Source organism: Aquarana catesbeiana, linkage group LG07 (genome assembly GCF_042186555.1).
Source record: "Aquarana catesbeiana isolate 2022-GZ linkage group LG07, ASM4218655v1, whole genome shotgun sequence".
Taxonomy (NCBI): Eukaryota; Metazoa; Chordata; class Amphibia; order Anura; family Ranidae; genus Aquarana; species Aquarana catesbeiana.
Window position 1 is genome coordinate 172,341,693 of NC_133330.1, and position 24,842 is coordinate 172,366,534.

General features: G+C 41.4%; 1 protein-coding gene across 2 annotated transcripts in view; it reads right to left on the reverse strand.

Moving 5' to 3' along the window:
- The window catches only part of EDEM3 (ER degradation enhancing alpha-mannosidase like protein 3), a 155,992-nt gene that overhangs the window by 32,088 nt on the left and 99,062 nt on the right, over positions 1–24,842 (reverse strand). For both annotated transcript variants that reach the window (XM_073592876.1, XM_073592878.1), the window contains exons 16-17: positions 23,646–23,799; positions 12,207–12,401 (exon numbers count right to left, since the gene is read on the reverse strand). In XM_073592876.1, coding sequence (XP_073448977.1) covers positions 12,207–12,401; positions 23,646–23,799 — 349 coding nt within the window. The remainder of the gene's footprint in view (positions 1–12,206; positions 12,402–23,645; positions 23,800–24,842) is intronic.

Here is a 24,842-nt window from a genome sequence, read left to right on the forward strand (position 1 = left end):
TTAAGGTAGAGGGAAGTAAAAAAAATAATAACATGGTTGCATAAGTGTTCACACCCTTACACTATTACTTTGTTGAAGCACCTTTTGATTTTATTACAGAACTCAGTCTGTGTACGAGTCTATCAGCATGGCACATCTTGACTTGGTAATATTTGCCCACTCTTCTTTGCAAAAACACTCCAAATCTGTCAGAATGCAAGGGCATCTCCCATGCACAGCCCTCTTCAGATCTCCCCACAGACTTCCAATCAGAGTGTTTTTGCGCCAAACATAGCTTTTGGAATTATGGCCTAAAAGTTCATGGTTGGTTTCAGACCATAACACATTTTCCCACATGCCTTTGGGAGACTTCAGCTGTGTTTTTGCAAAATTTAGCCAGGCTTGGATGTTTTTCTTCGTAAGAAAATGCCTCCATCTTGCCACTCTACCTAGACATATAAAGAATGGGAGACTGTTGTCACATGTACCACAGAGTCAGTACTTGCCATATTTTCCTGCAGCTCCTTTAATGTTGCTGTAGGTCTCTTGGAAGCCTCACTGAACATTTTTTTTCTCGTCTTTTCATAAATTTTGGAGGGATGTCCAGTTCTTGGTAATGTCACTGTTGTACCATATTTTCTCCACTTAATTATGACTGTCTTCACTGTGTTCCGTGGTATATCTAATGCCTTGGAAATTCTTTTGTACCCTTCTCCTGACTGATACCTTTTAACAATGAGATCACTCTGATGCTTTGGAAGCTCTATGCGAACCATGGCTTTTGCTGTAAAATGTGACTAAGAAAATATCAGGAAAGACCTACTAGAACAGCCAAACTTTATTTGGGGTTAATCAAAGGTACTTTAAATGATGGCAGGTGTGTACTGACTCCTATTTAACATGAGTTTGAATGTGATTGCTTAATTCTGAACACAGCTACATCCCCAGTTTTAAGAGGGTGTGCACACTTATGCAACCCACTTATGCAACCACATTATTTTAGTTTTTTATTTTTACTTCCCCCTAAAGGATTTCAGTTTGTTTTTCAATTGAGTTGTACAGTTTATAGGTAACATTAAAAAAAAGGTGGAAAAATTCTGAAATTATTTATCTTTGTCTCATTTTTTTTTACACAACAGAAACCTGACATTTTAACAGGGGTGTGCAGACTTTTTATATCCACTGTAGATCCCTAGCTGTGGTGTTTTCGGACTTCACCCTGATTGGGTGTGATTGAAGAAGGAAGATTCAGTGGTTCAGAACCATTTCGAGCTCGCCTTCCTCTGGTGACCTTGTTCCCTGAAATGTGAGGGACTGGAACACACCTACCCAGCAGAAGAGACTGTCATCTATGGTTATCAGCTTCTAGTAATAACAGAAATTACTTTCCCATTGTTAAGGATGGGTTGGAAACCAACCAAGTTAAGGAATTTGTTGCTTGGCTGGACAGGAGCATGGACAGGTTGAGAAAAGAAGGTTTGTTTTCTGCCAACAAGAAGTTGTGTTGGAGAGGTCTTAAATAAAATGGCCTCACAGGAGGCCACTGTGAGGCCTAGAACTCTCATACAGAATCTCAGGGGCGTCTCTTTGATCTCAAGTCCCAACAGCGAGTTCTGAGAGAGAGCAATTTGTTTTCTGGAAGGAAGACATTTGCTTGGGCTGTGTCTGTGTTTGCAGATAGCTAGATGTGAGAGGAGTCCTTCAGTAGATATTTAAGTCTAGACAGCCTGCGACCTGGATGCCCTGAGTTTCTAAAAGGGAAAGAAGGGGTGCAAGTACCTCTGTGAATGCTCCAAGAGAAGAGGATAGGCCAAAAGCCTGCAAGACAAACTGGAAGTGACTGTCTCCTACTGCAAAAGGAGCTGAGTGGATAAAGTGGAATATAAACATAGGTACGCTGGATGTCTACAGGTGCCAATTATTCCACTTGTCCTAAAGGCATCAACTGTGTGGGAGTACAGTTTGGAACTCTATCTCGTATCCCTTTGAAACCACAATTTGAACCTGCAGGTATGAGACATCAGTGAATCACATGTGACAGATTCCTCCCCCCGTCCACACTCCTTGGAGAAAGGGGATCCTTTATTAGAGAGAAGGCTTGGGGGAAGAATTGGTGGATTTTGTGCTCCAAGTCTTGCGACAAAAGGGATTACTATTGGCTTAGAATGCAAAGCACCTCAACACTCTACACAGGCTTCAACTTCTGAGGCGGCAGAGGCCCTGGGGGAGGAGGGGCATGGAGCCTTCCGCTGTGTCAATTTGTCAACTTCTCCAAAGGGCATAAGACAGAGGTGTCTTTCACAAGAAAAGTTTAGCTGATCAGGCTTTAAACTACAGGATTCTTCGCATACGGATACAAAACAGCCATTCTGGAGATCTGGGCCATAACTGGTTCTAAAGCATCAACACAAAAAAAAAAAAATGGCAGAAGACAATTGCTGTAATTACTGAAAAAACTGTTCTGGAATACAGGATTTTTTGGCTGTATATTGTCCTAGTGCAATTTTCTGCAGTCTGGCAGACATAAATTGAAGCAATAGCTAGTTGTAGACCTGAGAGACACTTACCTGCAAACGAAGCCTGTGTCGTTCCCGCTGCAGGCCACATCCATCTTCACCCATCTTACTTCCGGGGCTGCGGACTACGGCTGTGTGACCAGTGGGAGCCACACGCTTCTGAAGAAATGGCACGGGCGGATGACATCATCGGCACAGTTAACAGTAAATACCTCCTAAACGGCACACGTTTAAGAGATATTTACAACACCTATAGGTAAACCATATTCTAGGCTTACCTATAGGTATAAATACAGGGAGGTTTGCAACCTCTTTAAGAGCATCTCAAACTTTCTGTAAGTAGAAACTTTGAATGAACATTTTCAACTGGTACAATAAGATGTTTAAGACTTAGACAATGGTCTACTACTGGAACAAATTACTTTTTTTGTGAATTCTTTTTCTATTGGCTAGAGCTTGGCAATGGTTTTTGGAGAGCTGAAAATCTTTTCTGTATTTAGCAGGTCTCTTTGTATCTAAAGTGGCATGGTGAGACAGTGGAGAATCAAGTGAAACAACACCAGTGCTTTTGCGCACAGCAGAAGTGAGCATATTAACTTTAGTAAGCATACTGTGTGATGCCATTACATCAAGTGTATAGGAGCCTGGGGGAAAAAAAATCTTCTGCACTCTCCTCTAACAACACTTGAGACTAAGATTATACTCCGGATCCTGTTAAAATTCCCATTTTTTGAAAATATTTTATTATATCTTTTCATGTGACAACACTGAAGAAATGACTCTTTGCTACAATATAAAGTAGTGAGTGTACAGATTGTATAACAGTGTAAATTTGCTGTCCCCTAAAAATAACTCAACACACAGCCATTAATGTCTAAACCGCTGGCAACAAAAGCGAGTACACCCCCAAGTGAAAATGTCCAAATTGGGCCCAAAGTGTCAATATTTTGTGTGGCCACCATTATTTTCCAGCAGTGCCTTAACCCTCTTGGGCGTGGAGTTCACCAGAGCTTCACAGGTTGCCAATGGAGCCCTCTTCCACTCCTCCATGAGGACATCACGGAGCTGTTGGCTGTTAGAAACCTTGCACTCCTCCACCTTTTGTTTGTGGATGCCCCACAGATGTTCAATAGAGTTTAGATCTGGAGACATGCTTGGCCAGTCCATCACCTTTCCCCCTTATCTTCTTTAGCAAGGCAGTAGTCGTCTTGGAGGTGTGTTTGGGGTCATAATCATATTAGAATACTGCCCTGTGGACCAGACTCCGAAGGAAGGGGATCATGATCTGCTTCAATATGACACAGTACATGTTGGAATTCATGGTGCACTCAATAAACTGTAGCTCCCAAGTGCCGGCAGCACTCATGCAGCCCCAGACCATGACACTCCCACCACCATGTTTGACTGTAGGCAAGACACACCACTCTTTGTAGTCCTCACCTGGTTGCCGTCACACACGCTTGACACTATCTGAACCATTTATCTTGGTCTCATCAGACCGCAGGACATGGTTCCAGTAATCCATGTCCTTAGTCTGCTTGTCTTCAACAAACAGTTTGCTGGCTTTCTTGTGCATCATCTTTAGAGGGGGGCTTCTTTCTGGGACAACAGCCATGCAGACCAATGTGATGCAGTGTGCAGCGTATGGTCTGAGCATTGACAGGCTGACCCCCCCACCCCTTCAAGCTCTGCAGCAATGCCGGCAGCACTCATACATCTATTTCCCAAAGACAACCTCTGGATATGATGCTGAGCACGTGCACTCAACTTCTTTGGTCGACCATGGCGAGGCCTGTTCTGAGTGGAACCTGTCCTGTTAAACCGCTGTATGGTCTTGGCCACCGTGCTGCAGCTCAGTTTCAGGGTCTCGACAATCTTCTTATAGACTAGGCCATCTTTATGTAGAGCAACAAATTTTTTTTTTCAGATCCTCAGAGAGTTCTTTGCCATGAGGTGCCACGTTGAACTTCCTGTGACCAGTATATGAGAGAGAGTGAAAGCGATAACACCAAACTTAACACACCTGCTCCCCATTCACACCTGAGACCTTGTAACACTCGAGTCACATTACACTGGGGAGGGAAAATGGCTAATTGGGCCCAATTTGGACATTTTCACTTTGGGGTGTTCTCATTTTTGTTGCCAGCAGTTTAGAGATGGGCTGTGCGTTGTGTTATTTTAAGGAGACAGCAAATTTACACTGTTATACAAGCTGTACACTCACTACTTTACATTGTAGCAAAGTGTCATGTCTTCAGCGTTGTCACACGAAAAGATATAATAAAATATTTATAAAAATGTGAGGGGTGTACTCATTTTTTGTGAGATACTGTAAATACACAGTTTGACATTAGAAAGGCAAAGTATTTGACGAATGTTACGCATCACCTCGCATGCGTTCATGTGCAGGCATCTAAGGGGGAATCCAGCCCAGGTTTTCCAGGCCACCTTGGCAGTGTTGGCTCCGGACCAGATTTTGTGGTCCACTAGTGACCACCAGCTGGTGGTGTCACAGATCCAGCCAGGACAGGAGCAAGCCTCCTACGCACTGATTATAGCCAACGGAGAGAGCAGATAATTCTCCAATGATGGGCAACCACTTAATGGATGCCGAGAGCGTGGTTTAGATTACTTCTCTAGACAAGAAAGCTTCCCTTCTGGAGTGGATGGAAAGAGGTAATATTAATCTTGTACAGGTTAACCACTTCAGCCCTGGAGGATTTTACCCCCTTTCTGACCAGAGCACTTTTTGCGATTCGGCATTGCGTCGCTTTAACTGACAATTGCGCAGTCGTGCGACGTTGTACTCAAACAAAAAAAAACGTCCTTTTTTTCCCACAAATAGAGCTTTCTTTTGGTGGCATTTGATTGCCTCTGCATTTTTTATTGTTTGCGCTATAAACAAAAAAAGAGCGACAATTTTGAAAAAAAAGCAATATTTTTTACTTTTTGCTATAATAAATATATAAAAAAACATTTTTTTCCCTCAGTTTAGGCCGATATGCATTCTTCTACATATTTTTGGTTAAAAAAAAAAAAATCATAATAAGCGTATATGGATTGGTTTGCGCAAAATTTATAGCGTCTACAAAATAGGGGATAGTTTAATGGCATTTTTAGTTTTATTAGTAATGGTGGTGATCTGCAATTTTTATCAGGACTGCGACATTATGGCAGACACAGAAAGGTAGGGGGGTTTGGTGGGACTTTAAATGAGACAGGCCTGTCTCATTTAAAGTCTACCTCACCGTTGCGTTCCACATCATGCTGCTATGTTAATGGGTCACCTTATTATGTTGGTTCATACTCAGGGAACAATTATTTCATATGTCATATTCTTTTACTCTGTATCTATGCAAGCTATGTGGTCATGAGTGTGGTCCATTCACCAGACATTATTGATACTACGATGCAGTCACATGCAAATATCAGTCTGATGAATTCTTACTATGGTACCATATTGACCATAATAGGTTGCTATGCTATTATGTTGTCTTATGATGTTTCAACAATATATATCTCATTATGGAATAAAGGCTCCTGGATTTATTATAACTTACCGTTTATGTAATTATTACTATGCAACACGATGTGGTCGCATTTATGGTGCAATCAACAGATATTCTCATTATTACCATGTTGTGTTACCTTCCCAGGCCTGTCTCATTTAAAGTCCCACCAAACCCCCCTACCTTTCTGTGTTCTTCTTTTATATCCATTTTGGGGATGGAGGTACATTTTAGAAATGTCCTCATTTAAAGTCCCACTTAGTTAGTTTTTCTTGTATCAAAATATCAGGGATGGAGACATGCTTGTTACCTTCTATCAATTTTACTTTTTTTTTTTTGGTGGCATTCAGTGTAAGTGCTATTTAGGCTTTTACTTTTTCAGTGAGGCTTCCATTTTTTCTGTAGATAGGATCGTAAGTGTTATTCTAACGCCTATTATTTTGGTATTTTCCATCATTAGTACTTGTACAACTTAATACCTTTCGCTACAATTCCCTTTCCCCCTTTTTGAGGCTTCTCCCCAGAGACAGGTACTTATTTAATACCTAGATTACCATCCTATACCTTGAACTGTTTCTATTTCCCTGTGGACATTACCCTGTGTGTGGGGAGTATGGTCGGCCTCTGGGTGGGTCTCCTTGCCGGGGATCGCAATCCCGGGAGCTGCGATGCGTGCTGGGAGCCCTCCCCCTCCCCTATCACGTGGGGGTTGGGGCGGACTTCCCACCACGCATCGACGCCACGCTCCCAGCGTCGTGCGTGTGACGTCGTTATGACGCCATCACGTCGACACTGTGCGTCGTCCACCTAAGCGTCTATAAGAAGCGCCGGCTGCGGGCTGGCATGGCTCGGCTCCGATAGCTGTCGCTCTTCTTTACTTTAGCCGCCCACGTGGCGTTGGTGGTTACCTACCTGCGGCGTTTCCAATTTGTATTTCTTCCCCTTAAATGGATACACATTCCTTGCTAACACACCCCTTACCGGTGGCCACCTTGTTGGCAATTTGGTGTTCTGGGAAGCTCAGGTAATACTATGACCCCTTTTGGTCTCTATTATTGTTGTTACACTCTTTCCTATGGCACAGGCACATACATGTAATTCTCACCCTTCTGTCTATACTCTCCCTGTTCGGTTATCACATTATCACTTATTGGTATAAATTTCTCTGTTCTCTCTGTTTATTCCTTCACTACTGTAACCGCTATACCTCATGGTTTGGTCCCGTATTCACACACACTTTCTCAGCCTCCAATACTCCTACTCCCTATTGTTTTTCTTCTATAGTCACTTTTAAATTTTCTTATCTTTTTATAACATTAAGACGCGATTCTCACTTTCAACATTTCCCTACAAAGTCGCCCTCTAGGTACCACCTCAGCTCCCGGGATTGCCTGACCTTCATCCCTGACAGGCTCACACCCTTGGGGCTCTCCACCCACCTACACAGGCTCCTTGTAAGTAACCCTTTATGGTCTTTTGGCTATTATTACTACCTTGGGATCATGCTACAACAGTTTTTTCGACCTGCCCTGTGATTAGCCCCTGAAAATTTCTCTTACATCTTTTATAGACATTACATATTGCATCTGCTCTTGAAGATTGGAAAGATCCATGAAACGCGTAGAGCTCTTAGATGCTATTTACATTAACAGCCCCTCTACACTTTTACCAGATGACGCCGTTTGGATTCCACCAACTGTTATGTTACTTTATTACTGTGAAGACACACAACTTCATAATTGAATTATTGCTACCTCACCGTTGCGTTCCACATCATGCTGCTATGTTAATGGGTCACCTTATTATGTTGGTTCATACTCAGGGAACAATTATTTCATATGTCATATTCTTTTACTCTGTATCTATGCAAGCTATGTGGTCATGAGTGTGGTCCATTCACCAGACATTATTGATACTACGATGCAGTCACATGCAAATATCAGTCTGATGAATTCTTACTATGGTACCATATTGACCATAATAGGTTGCTATGCTATTATGTTGTCTTATGATGTTTCAACAATATATATCTCATTATGGAATAAAGGCTCCTGGATTTATTATAACTTACCGTTTATGTAATTATTACTATGCAACACGATGTGGTCGCATTTATGGTGCAATCAACAGATATTCTCATTATTACCATGTTGTGTTACCTTCCCAGGCCTGTCTCATTTAAAGTCCCACCAAACCCCCCTACCTTTCTGTGTTCTTCTTTTATATGCATTTTGGGGATGGAGGTACATTTTAGAAATGTCCTCATTTAAAGTCCCACTTAGTTAGTTAGTTTTTCTTGTATCATTATGGCAGACACGTCGGACATTTTTGACACTCTTTTGGAACCATTGTCATTTATACAGCGATCAATGCTATAAAAATGCACTGATTACTGTGTAAATGACAGTGAAGGGGTTAACCACTAGGGGGCAGTGAAGGGGTTAAGTATGTCCTAGGGAGCGATTCTAACTGTTAGGAGGCTGGTCTTTAACACACAGGACAGTGATCACTGCTCTCGATGACAGAGAGCTGTGATCTCTGTCTTGTCACTAGGCAGAACGGGGAAATGCTTTGTTTACAAAAACATCTCCCCGTTCTTCCTCTCTGACACGATCGCGGGCACCCAGCAGATATAAAGTCCGTGGGACCCGCGGTCACTAAGACCGTGGCGGGCGCGTGCCCGCGACACTGCTTCTTAAAAGGGACGTACCTGTACGCCCTTTTGCCTACCCAACGTGCATTGGCGTGCACTGGTCGGCAAGCGGTTAATGGTCAGAGGGAATATGGTTGCCCTCCCGCACACTAGGTTGGAGAGGCTCCTTCAAATAGGACAGAAATATTTATGAACAATATCCGTTAAGAAATCGATGAAGATGAATTAACTCCACCTTTTTAGACTGCTGGAATATTGTAGGAGTTTGTCTTATAGCGTGTTGTGGACTTTTTGCCAGATAGTGGGGGGGGGGGGGGGGGGGGGGGTGGGGGTTGTCATGTGTTTATGGTTAAGTGTCTTTTTCCCATTATTAATTGGACCACCTATTGTTTCTGTCTGTCTGCTAGTTTTCGGTCCACTCCACCTTGGTAGCAAACTATTGTGGGATGTTATAGGTTTATGTGGATTAGCTTACAGGTTAATGAAATCACTGTCAGCTGTTAGTTGCTAGAGGGGGGGGGGGGGGGGGATTTCTCCAATGGTCCTTCCTGCTGATAAGGCTGTCTACGTGCCCAGTTACTGATGTAATTATTTGTTTAAAAGTTTGAATGTACCTGTATCTCATGTTACTGAATGTACAGTTTACCCCGCCCTGTGTCATTTTTCAAAGAAGGGGGGGATTGTCCGAGAGTGTATACCTCTTTGTACTTGTGTTTCAATAAACAGTTGATGTTTTGAGCCACCCTATGCGGTGTCCCAACAAGTGACTGGTGAGCGACAGGATCTTGGATCGTTCCGTTACTGAGCAAGGGAAGCTTATACGATGGACATACTCTTTTTGAGTACCAGGGTCCGTCACAGGTGGTATAAATAAAGCAGGACTAGAGCAAGAGATTGCCTTTGTCCTGGGACTCAGCAAGCCAAAACCTGAGAGAGCCATCAATGTGAAGTTTGCTTTGTGAGAGAAAGAAAAAGGTTTGCATTATCTTTGTTTTGTTGGTGACTGGGAGAAGCCCTTCACCTGTGAGTAAGGAAACCTGAAATGTTTAGTTTGTGCCCGGATGGCAAGGATTTACTTTCTGTTCTGTTTAATTTACATGCAACCTTTAAAAAAAAAAAAAACTGGCTACAAGTCAGATTTTAAGAAAACCTGCCGTCTGGACTATCTTTTTGAGCTAACCGCCCACAGCGGGTAAATATGCGTACACGTGTAAATTACTGCACTCAAAACTTAAACTTTTCTATTTTTGTTTTACGGCTCTGTACTCCTCACTTTATTACTCTATATTTACGCAGTTGTGTGTGTGGTTCCATAGACTACAGTGCATCTATATCCAGATCAGTAAAGAACGTGGCTTTTCTACTCCCTTGTGCAAGAGGCCTAAAAGTGAATATGTTTCAAACATATTGTGATTTTCCCTGATAGTTTTAACATGTAAATGCATACTATTCAGGATACACATAAATAATGTAAGGTAAGTAATGGAGATAATGTGCCCCATACTTGCTATGGGGCTACAGTAATCATGTAAAAAAACAGGGTGACCCGGTCTTAACTGTCCATGTTGCTAATCCCTATAGTGGGTCCAGGGTTAGCCCGTTACGGTGGGCACCCCCCCCCCAAAGGGGTCTTCAGGGTCTGGGTTCCACAGAGATGAACCACGGCTCTGAATCTGCATTGAACACTGTGGCTAACTACATGTTAACTTTACTGAGGCTATTGTTTTATTAGAAGGCAGCAAGGAGTTTGAGTAAAGAGTTGGCTGATGATTCCAAAGTAAAATAATAAGTCAACTAGTCAAGGTAAAGCCTTAAAATCAGACAAAAATATACGTATTTGGAACGATTATTCGATTTTGTGTTGGTTAGTAATTTACTTTCGAGGGCTGATCTGGACTGTTCAAATGAAAATTTCCTATGGAACATGTTGGAAAAATGTTCTCTTTAGGTATCAAAACGTCCGATTTTCATTTAATTAGTACAGTATTTGTCCTATGAAAATCGAATGAGCTAGTTCGAGCATGATCAGAAACAAAGTATGACCATAGACCAGACAGACTGCAGCTATGTAAGTTGTCCTATGTGGTTACTAGAATTTTCTTACCATTTTAGGCAGTCTCGATTTCAACATGGGGCGAGGACATGGAAAAATGCGGACAATCATTCATCTGATTTTCGAATAGTGTGTACTAGACTGAAGAGTGATTTTTCCGCAAGGGAGTCTATCACCTTATGACACGTGAAAAAAAAACTGAGGACTCGCACAGTGAGGTAGGAATATAAGGGAGACACATTTTAAGCAAACATATACATAGACAGCAACCTAAAGTTAAACCTTTTTATTGTAAATAGACTCCTAAGAGTCAGCCAACCTGACACACTACTTACCGTATTTATCGGCGTATAACACGCACCCCAAGTTTAGGGAATTTAGGGAATTTTAAGAAAAAAAATGTTTTAAGGAAAAAAAAAAAACTTACATTTAAATGCCCATCAATGCAGCCTTGCACAGCGTCCATCTGCATGCTTGTCCAGTGTCATTTGCAGCCTTGGTGTCATTTGCAGCCTTATCAGTGTCCATTTGCAGCCTTGCAGCTTTGTCAGTGTCCATTTGCAGCTTTGCCCAGGCTGCAGTTAAACTGCAGTGACCTGTCAGTGTCACTGCAGTTTGAAAATGGCGCCGCCGGAGCCGAAATACATAGCCGTGACTTGCAGTGTCTCTTCGGCCACTTTCGGCTCCACTCGTAGTCCCGCCCGGGATGGGCGTGACTGTGAGCGGAGCGAGCGCCGCCCATATACAGATTAGATAGGTTCGGCTAGCTCCGCTCACAATCACGCCCAGTCCCTGTGTCCATCATAGGGCGGGACTGGGCGTGACTGAGCGGAGCTGGCCGAACCTAGTCGAGTACACTCGGCTATCTGTATATAGGCGGTGCTCGCTCCGCTCACAGTCACGCCCATCCCGGGCGGGACTACGAGTGGAGCCAAAAGTGGCCGAAGAGAAGCCGCAAGTCACGGCTATGTATTTCGGCGCCATTTTCAAACTCGGCCGGCGATCGCTCTGCTCACGGTCAGCGGGGGATCGCAGGGGATCGGCGTATAACACGCCCCCGCGATTTTCCCCTGATTTTAAGGGGGAAAAAGTGCGTGTTATATGCCGATAAATACGGTAAATCTGATATTTTAATAAACGATTAATGCTTAGCTCTACCGGTGTACATAAAGATCCCTAGTTTCAGAGCCAATTTTAAAATAAAAGTTTTCCTACCATTTGGAAAACAACATTTAGTAAATAAATCAATAGAGGGAGCCACCACATAGACATCCCATCACTTCAATGCGCCGAGTTATTTAATTGTTAGAACTTGCGATTTGCATACCTGTCCTGAGACAGGCATACACTGAAATTAAAATCGCAAGTAGTTCAGCATGACATCCATGCAACTGCGATTTTTAGAAGGTCACTAATGGCAAACTTTTTTTTTTTTCCCAAGAAAGGATTCCAAGCAGCTACTAACACAGGTCTTTTAAACACCGGTACTCACATACCCCTGCAATGTTCTTGGAGAGATCCATTCCAAACTGAGCAGGCCCTGCAGTCAATACCACTCTTCCATAAAATGGATGAGAAACTATCTGAACGGCACGCGGTGGTAACTGTTGTTCCTTCTGCTGTTGGCTGGAGAGTTCAATCATTTCTTGCATAAAACGCAAGCCATCTTCAGCATCTACAGAGGTGGCAGCCTAGAAAACAGAACAACATTTATATCACCCTAAGTTTTCCATGCTTCTTAGGAAAAGCTTATTTTGTTTTGTAGCAGGAGGCATGAGACTTCACAATGAGTGGGGGAAAAAAAAAATCTAAGAACTATAACTGGGAGTTCTTTACAGTGCCTAAAGCGGTATTCAACCCCAAAAAAAAAATATATTAAAATTGCAGCTTACCAATTTTTTTTTTTAGATGTGGTGGTTGTATTAGTTTTCTTTTAGACTTGTTTTCCTTTATTTTCACCTAGAGATTCAGCCAGTAAGTCTGTTATTTTTCACCTTATTTTAACAGACCAAGCTGTACAAAGTAGCAGTTAGAGGGTTGAGACAAACCATTTATCACTGACAGGGGTGCTTACAATGGTCACCATAAAATTAATTTGTATAAAACCATTATCCCAAAAGGAAAAACAGTTTGCTGTAGCCGCTTTTAAAGCATTAGCTGGAGTTCAGCTTCAATTTGTTAGTCAAATCTATCTAAATCTACTAACCCCTTGACCTCCGGAAGATTTACCCCCCCCCCCCCTTCATGACCAGGCCATTTTTTGCGATACGGTACTGGGTTAATTTAACTGACAATTGCACGGTCAAGCGACACTGCACTCATATAATATTTTTGTCCATCTTTCCCCACAAATAGAGCTTTTTTTTGGTGGTACTTGATCACCTTTGCGGTTTTTATTTTTTGCGCTATAAACAAAAAACCAACAATTTTGATAGATATATTATATAAAAAACACACAACCAAATTTTTTACTTTCGGCTATAAAACACACCCAATAAAAAAATGAAACAAATAAAATAAAAATGTCTTCATCAATTTAGGCCAGTATGTATTCTGCTACATATTTTTGGTAAAAAAAAAAAAAAAAAAATCCCAATAAGCGTATATTGATTGGTTTCTGCAAAATATATAGCGTCTACAAACTATGGGATATTTTTATTTATTTTTTTTTTACTAGTAGTGGGATTGCCATATTGTGGCGGACCAATCGGACACACAACCGACACCTGTTGGGAACCAGTGACACTAATATAGTTTTCAGTGGCAAAAAATATGCACCGTCACTGTACTAATGACACTGGCTGGGATGATGTTAACATCAGGGGCGATAAAAGGAATAAAAGGAAAGGCATTGATCCATGTTCCTGCTTTACAGGAATACGGGACCAATACCTTCCCTTCTAACAGAACGGCAATCTTCCTTGTTTACATAGGCAGATTGCCGTTCTGCCTGTGTCTAATCGGCGGGTGCTGGCGGACATTGAGTCCACGGTACACGCTGCTGGGCTCTCGCTGTGCGAGATCCCAGCAGGAGCGGATCGCTGGTGCACGTGCCCCAGATTCAGAGGTGTCACATCACGTGCTAGGTATGTGATCTGGCACAGAGCCCTGCTGCAGTATATGTACGGGGCAGTCCGCAAGCAGCTAATCAATCATTGCCCTCCCCAGTGACAATGCTTCTGTCTGATGGTGCATGTTTTACTACTTCATTCAGAATGAAGCCTAGTACACACGGGCTGAATGTCAGGCGGCATCGGCTGGTTCAATAAAAACCAGCTGTCCCCGTCAGTATAGTGACCTCCCCTGCTGTGCTAGTGTTCTAATATCAGATTGTTAGTACAGTGGCTCTGACCTGAGCTGTCAGTTTTTTTCATTCAACCAAAAAAAAAAAAAAAAAACTAGTAGTGTGTTCGAGGCTTAAAACAGTTGTAAAGAAAGAAGGTTTTTTTTTTATCTTAATGCATTCTATGCATTAAGATAAAAAGCCTTCTGTGTGCAGCAGCCTCCCCAACACCCCCTAATACTTACCTGAGCCCGATTCTCTGTCCAGCAATGTCCACAATTCCCTCAGCTGTCCTCCTGATTGGCTGAGACACAGCAGTGGTGCCATTGGCTCCCTCGACTGTCAAAGTCAGTTAGCCAATCAGGAGAGAGCGGGGGCGGAGCCGAATGGCAGCTCCGTGTCTGAATGGACACACGGAGCTGCAGCATGGCTCAGGTGCTCCCATAGCAAGCCGCTTGCTGTGGGGGAACTTAAAAGGAGGGAGGGGCCAGGAGCAGCGAAGAGCAACCCCAGAAGAGGAGGATCCAGGCTGCCCTGTGCAAAACCACTGCACATAGGAGGCAAGTATTTTTTTTTTTTTTTTTAAACCAGGCTTTACAATCAATCACTTTACCAGGTGAAAAAAGGAAAAAAAATCCTAAAAATGAAAAAAAATGAATGCATCCATCACACAAGTACTGAAAAGCTGCGATATTTAACATTTTTGGTTTAATGCAGCTTTAAGCCTTACAACACTCTAGGACAAAAATGAGGCCACCACTCATCCTAAAATATCAAGTCAAAAAGGAAAATTTTATGTAGGTAAAGTTTAATTTTGTGAACCTCTCAAATTAGACAGCTAAAAAACAGACTAAAATAAATTGTGTTATTTCCAAACATAACCGATAATGCAGGTTTATTTCTATTTTGCACACAATTTTTATTTAGGCTTCTGGAGTCCTTCGTTTAGAAACCCAAAGATGTCCTGTCAACATTACGGTTTTGTAACCGATTATTCTACACGTGTCAAAAATAATACAAAATGTTTGAAAAATGCGAATTTGTATAGAGAGTTTTGCCTTTAGTCAGAGACCTGTTAACCCTCTGAAAGCAAACCTGAAAGACCGGTATTACATATGCGTGAAAAAAAAAATGAAACCCATTGGAATTTTCTGGATCTCTGACTGACTTCTAAAATGTGATTCAGTGTTACTTTTGTTTAAGAACTGCTTACAATGTGGCTATATATGGAATAGGATGCAAACTGTAAAACACAGAGGGACAGGCATTACCAAATCTATTACTTGTGGAATATATTATGTATTACCATATATGGCTCGTTACACTCATTCAATCTATAGTATGTCAGTTGTACTACTTTGCTCTTGGAGAATCAAGATTGGTGAAAATAAAGATGTTGAGAAAAGCTGTAGATAACAGCATTCCCAAAGTCCTGATAAAGATCTGGATCAGGTTGAAGCTTTTGGAATTAAGGGTACTTATAATATATGGATCTTTACACTTAGAGGTCTATTTATACAAATATCTGCATAGCTATTTGTCTAAATAAACTACATGTACATTCATTCTATGGGAATAAACTAAATGTAAGAAGGGACAAAAAAATATTAATCTGTTCTGGTTGAATTTTTTTCAGCTATGAGCAGTAATCTATGAACAGATGGGAATTCCCCCTGTACTTTTCTCATTACCAGTGATATTTACAAGGTCTGCAAAGCGTCCGATTTGTATTAAGATCCAGAAAATTAACAATCAGAAGGCACAACTATGCCATAGTTCACAATTTATTTATACACCGAGTACCTGCTGTCCATCTAGACCAGGGGTAGGCAACCTCAGCACTCCAGCTGTGGTGAAACTACAAATACCATCATGCTACTGCCTCTAGGAGTAATGCCTGTGATTGTCAGGTTCTTGCAATGCCTCATGTAGTTTCACCAGAGCTGGAGGGCCAAGGTTGCCTACCCCTGATCTAGATTATCCAAAGTATACTTATGGAGTTATCTCATTTGACAGTGAGCAAGTGAATAAAAGTCCTGCATTTTCAAACACTGACACCTGAAAGGAAAAAAAAAGTGTTGGAGTCCACGTGTGACCTCAGTGTCAGTCCTCCCTTAGGAGATTTATTGTTACAAGTGTACCGGTGTTATAATTGTGAAACCAGGATTTCCTTCAAAAGCACCTCCCTAGGGCAGTTAATAATATTAATTCTTTAGGCAGCTTAAGGATATCACGTAAAAGATGGGTTTAATTGACCCGACTGGTGATTGATGCTGAGCTGGATATGAAGTTACTGTGCACACACAGTTGTATGCGGTTAGCAATACAACCCCAATTCCAAGAAAGTTGGGACACTGTGTGAAATCTTCATCAATACAGAATGCAATGACTTGCAAATCTCAAACCCATATTTTATTCACTACAGAAAATATAAAACATCAAATATTTAAATATGAAAATGTACAATTTTAAGCAACATGTCTCAAAAAAGTTGGAACCGGCAACATAAAAAGCTGGCAAAGTAAATGGTACAAACAAGGAAGAGCTGGAAGAACAATTTGCAACTAATTAGATTAATTGGCAACAAGTCAGTAAGATGACTGGGTATAAAAATGGCATCTTAGAAAGTCAGAGTGTCTCAAGAGTAAGGATGGGCTGAGATTCAGCAATCTGTAAAAAGCTGCATCTAAAAACTGTAGAACAATTTCAGAATAATGTTCCTCAGCATAAAATTTCAGACTTTAAATATATCATCTTTTACACGGAACAAGGTCTAAACGCAATATTGGATGCCTGTGATCTTCCAGCCCTCAGATGCAAATGGATTAAAAACAGGCATGATTCACTGTATTGGCTCAAAAATACTTCTTATAAAAAAGACAAAAAAAAACCCAAAACACTGGTCTGTGAACAGTGTTCATCGTGCTATCCAAAAATGCGAGGTAAAGCTCTATCTTGCAAAGAAGAACGGATATCTGAACATGACCCAGAAACGCTGCCATCTTCTCTGGACCAAAGTTCATTTAAAATGGTCTGTTGCAAAGTGGAAAACAGTTCTGCGGTCAGACGAAACAAAATTTGGCATTATTTGGCAACCACGGGAGTCACATCTTCCGGACTAAAGAGGAGAATGACTTTCCGGCTTGTTATCAGCGCTCAGTTCAAAAGCCTGCATCTCTGATGGTATGGGGGTACATTAATGCATATGGAATGGGGCAGCTTGCACATCTGGGAAGGCACCATCCATGCGGAAAGATACAATACCTTGCAAAAGTATTCCCCCCCCTTGGCTTTTTACCTATTTTGTTACATTACAGCCTTTAGTTCAATGTTTTTTTTAATCTAAATTATATGTGATGGATCAGAACACAATAGTCCAAGTTGGTGAAGCAAAATTAGAAAAATCTATACATAAAACTATTTTTCAGAAATCAAAAACTGATAATTGGCATGTGCATATGTATTTACCCCCTTTGTTATGAAGCCCATAAAAAGCTCTGGTGCAACCAATTACCTTCAGAAGTCACATAATTAGTGAAATGACGTCCACCTGTGTGCAATCTAACTGTCACATGATCTGTCATTACATATACATATATACACACACACACACCTTTTTGAAAGGCCCCAGAGGCTGCAACACCTAAGAGGCACCACTAACCAAACACTGCCATGAAGACCAAGGAACTGTCCAAATAAGTAAAGGACAATGTTGTTGAGAAGTACAAGTCAGGGTTAGGTTATAAAAAAATATCCAAATCTTTGATGATCACTAGGAGCACCATCAAATCTATCATAACCAAATGGAAAGAACACGGCACAACAACAAACCTACCAAGAGACGGCCGCACACCAAAACTCACGACCGGGCAAGGAGGGCATTAATCAGAGAGGTAGCACAGAGACCTAAGGTCACCCTGGATGAGCTGCAATGTTCCACAGCAGAGACTGGAGTACCTGTACATAGGACGACAATAAGCCGTACGCTCCATAGAGTTGGGCTTTATGGCAGAGTGGCCAGAAGAAAGCCATTACTTTCAGCAAAAAACAAAATGGCACGTTTTGAGTTTGCGAAAAGGCATGTGGGAGACTCCCAAAATGTATGAAGGAAGGTGCTCTGGTCTGATGAGACTAAAATTGAACTTTTTGGCCATCAAAGAAAACGCTATGTCTTGCGCAAACCCAACACATCACCCAAAGAACACCATCCCCACAGTGAAACATGGTGGTGGCAGCATCATGCTGTGAGGCTGTTTTTCAGCAGTCGGGACTGGAAAACTGGTCATAGTTGAGGGAAAGATGGATGGTGCTAAATACAGGGATATTCTTGAGCAAAACCTGTACCACTCTGTGTGATTTGAGGCTAGGACAGGGGTTTACCTTCCAGCAGGACAATGACCCCAAACTCACTGCTAAAGCAACACTTGAGTGGTTTAAGTAGAAACATGTAAATGGGGTGGTATGGCCTAGTCAAAGCCCAGACTTCAATCTAATAGAAAATCTGTGGTCAGACTTAAAGATTGCTGTTCACAAGCGCAAACCATCCAACTTGAAGGAGCTGGAGCAGTTTTGCAAGGAGGAATGGGCAAAAATCCCTGTGGTAAGATGTGGCAAGCTCATATAGAGACTTATGCAAAGCGACTTGGAGCTGCGATAGGCGCAAAAGGTGGCTCTACAAAGTATTGACTTTAGGGGGTGAATAGTTCTGAACATTGACTTTTTCTGTTATTTTGTCCTATTTGTTGTTGGCTTCACAATAATAAAAAAAAAAAAAAAAAAAAAAAAAAAAACTCTTCCAAGTTGTGGGCATGTTCTGCAAACTAAATGATGCAAATCCTCAAACCATCCAAGTTAATTTCAGGAAAAAACATGAAAAATGCCAAGGGGGGTGAATACTTTTGCAAGGCACTTATAAAAATATTCAGCTGCTATGACCTATTCAGATAGGACAACCGAGGCCAAGTATTTCAGTCAATCCTGTTGATGTACCATATCTCAGAAGAGGAGTCAAAGTTTTCTGGTCTAGAAAATGGTTCAAAATTTCTAAAGTCTTGAGACTCCATTAACTTACAGCCAGGCAGCTATTTGCAGACTTTAAAAATTTTACCGGCATTCTTCAGTTACAAGTGCAAAGATATTATGCACAATTCTCAGACAACAAAAGAAGCCTAACGTGATATAGATGGGGGACACCCATTTTAGGAATCCCAGAATTTTTTTTTTTTTTTTTCCCCGGGAGTGGGTACCTTTTTGTAACAGGTACCTACTCCCACTTTCACAATTCTTGGCTAGGCAAGACTATCTAGTGTTCCTGAAAACATCTAATACAACTACAAAGTGGCATGATTTGATTTATTTATTTTTTTTAAATAATCCAAAGGAAACCATTTTACTGGTCAAAATTATTATAAAATAGGGCCTACAAGCCCATGTTCATTGAACTTGCTTGAACTTGCTTAAATTGCTTGATCTCGGCCAGCTGGAAGAATAACTATACTTCATAGGAGTTCCTGGTCTCAAGTGTGCCTTCTTGTCTTTTCTAATGACCTTAAAGTGAATAATTTTGCATTAGCTATGGTCGCGATACCGAAACCGATACTTTGCGGTGCGGTTTGCGTCAATACAAAATATATGGGCGCAAATTGCACTCCAAAGAACCGCATGTGATTTGAACAGGAATGCGGTGCGATTCCTGAGTTATTCACATGCGATTTCCCCCACCACGCGCGCGTGTGTGTGTGTGTAGAAAGAAAAAGGACTGAAAGAGTAAAAACTCTCTCAAAAAACGGGGAGGACTTTGTGGGCACAACACGAGGCAAAAATAATTATGTATAAAAAAATCTTTATTACAAAATGTAAAAAAAAAAAAAAAATCACACAGAAAAATGACAACCAACAACACCCTCTACTGGACAAGGTCAACAGATACCCAAATAACCAGACATGGAGGCATGGATCCTTTCAAAGAGTCGATAAAGAGTCCATTAATGTGTGTATATCAAAGGGTTGGGTCCATGAACTCCTCCATGCTTGTTTGTCAACGCGTTTCACAAGTGCTTCCTCATGACAAAATGGGTAGGTGCCGATTGGCCTTGAACATCAGGTATTTGGTGACACCACAAACAAAATAGACAGAGAGCCAAATCAATCTTTCCAAAGGATGAAAATCCCCCCAAAATGTCCAAAGAATTAACGGCGACCGGGACAGAATAGTAGTTCTAATCTGAGTGGAATATTGTGGGTAAGTTGGAGCTCAGTATGAGGAGTGAGTAGATTAAGCACATAAGCTCAGAAATACATGTCATAAACAGTGTTAAACTCCTAAAAAGACCGCACCAACAGAGCTGTCCCTTCCACACAATCTTAAGTAAAGTTTACCAAGTAGGGATAGAAAAGCCTTTTAATGGTATATCGAGCATCTCTCACTTGGAGGCTCACCATTAAAGCCAAACCAAACCCAAAATAGGGTGGAGGTACCCGAAAGTTCCAATAGCACGGGTTTCCCTGCCGGCTGTGTGTGTAGAAAGCATTCCTGTTCAAATTACATTCAATTCTTTGCAGTTCTTTGCAGATTTGCGCCCATTTATTTTGTATTGGCACAAATCGTACCGCAAAGTATCAGTACGCGGAGAGTGCTTGATCGAAAGTATCAGTACTGGTACTCTCTGATAAAAAATAAAACATATTGGTGCAACCCTATTTTGCACCAAGTTCACTTTATGAACAATTTATGTATTTATACATGTGATTATAACCCCAACCCCTTTAATCCTCTTGTAAAAAGAATAAATTCTAATCTTTCCTCATAGCTGAGCTCCTCTATACCTCTTATCAGTTTGGTTGCCGTCTGCACCCCAGTTGCCGAAATTTCTGAGAACTGGTGCCCAAAACTGGACAAGCGTATTCCAGACGGGGTCTTATTAATGCTTTGCACAGGGGCAAAATTATGTCTGTCTCTCTCTTTGGAGTCTTTACCACAGAAGAGATCATTGCTCTACAGCAGTGGTTCTCAACCTGGGGGTTGAACGACGATTTGCCAGGGGTCACCGAATCCTGGGCTGTTCTTGAAACCTGCACCGCTCTCCCAGCCTTTTTGCAGCTGCCCTGCAGCCTGTGGCCACCCAGCTGGGCTGTACCTGAAGCCCGTGGCCGCCCACTCAACCTCTTCACAGCCGCCCATTCAGTTCACGGCATGGCTGGGGGGCAGAGACTAGAGGTCAGCTGACTGGTGAGGAATGTGAAGTGGGAGGGGCTGAAGGAGACCCTATCTCCTGATTTTGGCATAGGTGTCACTGCTGCAAGACATCACAAAGTTGGAGACACAGTGAGTAACAGAGTATAGTTGCCATTAAAAGTCCCCACTACAGTTCTCAGATCAGCAGATGACTTTGATCAAGAGCACCTAAGTTGGCTGATCAGAACTCCCCCCAGCACGGCCACTGATCCCACCCCCCACCAGCACGGCCACTGATCCCACCCCCCCACCAGCACGGCCACTGATCCCACCCCCCCACCAGCACGGCCACTGATCCCAACTCCCTGCCAGCACTGCCACTCACCCCCCCCCCCCCCCCCCAGGAGTAAGAGAAGGAATAAATATAGAGAAATATAGGAATAAAAAAAAAAGAAATCAGGATAGAGAGTGATAAAGAAAGGAGAACAAAGAGAAAGAGTGGTACATCCTAAAATGTACCATAAGGGGTTTTAATACTGTACGAGTGGAATGGACTCAGGGAGCGCTAAATATCCGTGGGTTAGGGGAGCAAATTACTTGTCTTGCCTAGGGTGCTGACAACTCACGCTACGAAAATAATTTTACTGATAGGGGTCAGCACAACTTGGGAAATTTTATCAAGGGGTCAGGACACTAGAAAGGTTGAGAACCACTGCTTTACAGTAAAAAAAACTAAAGAAAAATAAAGAAAACAAAAAAACACACATACTGTTGCCTAACATTTGCTAAAGACAACTAAAAGTTGCAAAACACTTTTTGAACAATGTTTTGTGGACAAAAGCTGCGCACCAACACTAAAAACTAGATCACAAAACATGGTAGATTAAACAAACAAAAAAAAAAAAACGAAAAAAAAAAACCACACACCATTAAACCTAATCAGAACTAAAATGGCTTGAAATCACTGAGGGAGCAATAAATCCAAAGCTGTTTTAGGATATTGGACAGCAGACTGTCAGGACATCTGTCTGATCCAACGTCCAAGAACTCAACAATGCACCAAAATACAGGTGTAAATTAATAACAGAGTGGCTGACAAAAATTTAAAAATAAAGAAATAAAAAGGATAACACAAGCAAAACAATTCTGTATAGTGGGTTACAAATGCATCCTTACTGCTGTGCAAGCCTGATCAGCAGCTACATAATTAATCTGCATGATGTATTGCCAAAAAAGAAGGTTCAGTTCTAGTTAGAAATCTGATCATTTTGTATATACTAATTAATAACTGACCATTTGACCACTTCCTTCCCCGCCCATAGTCAAATGACGTCTGCAGGAGGGATCTCCCATCCTGGGTGGGCATCATATAATGTCCTCGGTTTCCCTGCCGTCTAGGGGGCATGTAACCGCCGTGTCACTCGGGAGCCAATGCGCGTGCGATTGCCAGTAACAGAGCAGGGACGTGGATCTGTGTGTGTAAACACACAAATCCATGTCCTGTCAGGGGAGAGGAGACCGATCGTGCGTTCCTAGTACAGAGGAACACCGATCTGTCCTCTCCCCTTGTGAGTTCCCTCCCCAGGTAACACAGTTAACCCCCTTTATCACCCCCTAGTGTTGTTTTAGCACTGATCGCTGTATAAATGTGAATGGTCCCAAAATAGTGTCAGATATGTCCGCTGCAATGTCACAGTCATGATAAAAAAAAAAAACGCAGATCGCCGCCATTACTAGTAAAAAAAAAAAAAAAAAAAAAAAAAAAAACTACTATTAAAAATGCCATAAATCTATCCCCTATTTTGTAGACGCTATAACTTTTGCACAAACCAATCAATATATGCTTATTGCAATTTTTTTTTTACCAAAAATATGTAGAAGAATACATATCGGCCTAAACTGAGGAAATTTTTTTTTTTTATATTCACTATAGCAAAAAGTAAACAATATTGTGTTTTTTTCAAACTTGTCACTCTTCTTTTGTTTATAGCGCAAGAAATAAAAACCGCAGGAGGTGATCAAATACCACCAAAAGAAAGCTCTATTTGTGGGGGAAAAAAAAAAAATTATAAAAATGTCATTTGGGTACAGTGTTGCATGACCGCACAATTGTCATTCGATTTGCGACAGCGCTGAAAAAACTGAAAATTGTCCTGGGCAGGAAGGGGGTGAAAATGCCCTGTATTGAAGTGGCTAAATCATTGTGCAGTAAAATGTTAATTGTTTATATTAACTAAAACTAATGACACATTTTTAAGAGCCACCAACACAGAAATGCAGAAATTTCTTAAATCTAGTAACTTATCTACTACTACTACTATACTATATAACAATACTGAAGGGAGTTTATTTCAACTGCCTCCAACAGTGCTTTTAAAATGTAAAGTGCTTTACCATTTTACAAATTAAAATGTACCATCCATGTTTACTAATATGTGCAGGCTGTAGAAAAAGAATAAAAAGCCACAATTTGCTTACTTGATTGGCATGTTGGACTAGTTGAACCCTTCCATCCTTCAGGTGAATAAGACTGACACCCATTTTCTTCAGGATATCCAAATGTTCAGGGTTGCTGGCCATGAAATCTCTAGCACGCAGTGGTGGTCTGTTTCTATTGCCTGAAAGCTCATCCCTACAACAGAGTTAAATAGTGTAAGGCACACAATACAGCATCCTGCTATTCATATGTGTGTTATAGACACACACATACATACAGTTAGGTCCATATATATTTGGACACAGGCACAATTTTTATACTTTTGGCTCTGTATGCCACCAGAATACAATTAAAATAAAACTAATTTGAAGTGCAGATTTTCAGCTTTAATTCAAGGGGTTGCACATAAATATCAAAGTACAAATTTTAGGAACTGTAACCATTTTTATGCCCATTTTCATGGGTTCAAATTGGACAAATGAATAGAATCATAAATACAAATTTTATTTTTTAATATTTTGATGAGAACCCTTTACTGGCAATGACTGCCTGAAGTCTGGAACCCATGGACAATACCAAAGACTGGGTTTCCTCCTTTCTTATGCTTTGCCAGGCTCTAACTGCAGCTGTCATCAGTTGTTCTTTGTTTGTGGGTCTTTCTGCCTTTAGTTTTGCCTTCAGCAAGTGAAATGCATACTCAATTGGGTTGAGATCAGGTGACTGACTCGGTCATTGCAGAATATTCCACTCCGGGGTTGCTTCTGCAGTGCGGGTTTTGATCATTGTCCACCTGTACTGTGAAGCGCAGTCCAATCAATTATCCTCCACCAAACATCAACATACCGGGCCTCTTACCAAAGAAAATGGGCCACTGAGTCACAGGTGGTCAAACAAGCTGGATATATCCACTTCACCACAGAACCACTTCAGTTGGATCATAGGTGGCTGGATCTTGTAGTCTCACCAAATGGAAATTCATAGGTACATGTATGAAATACAAAAAGGCAACTCCTCATGGTGTAGTATTTAAAACCAGGGTGAATGTATTTCATAAAAAAACAGCCAAGGATAAATTTAAGGAAATGTGAGCACCCTGGCTGTTTTTTATGAAATAAATTCACCCTGGTTTTAAATACTGCACCATGAGGAGTTGCCTTTTTGTATTTCATACATGTACCTATGAATTTCCATTTGGTGAGACTACAAGATCCAGCCACCTATGATCCAACTGAAGTGGT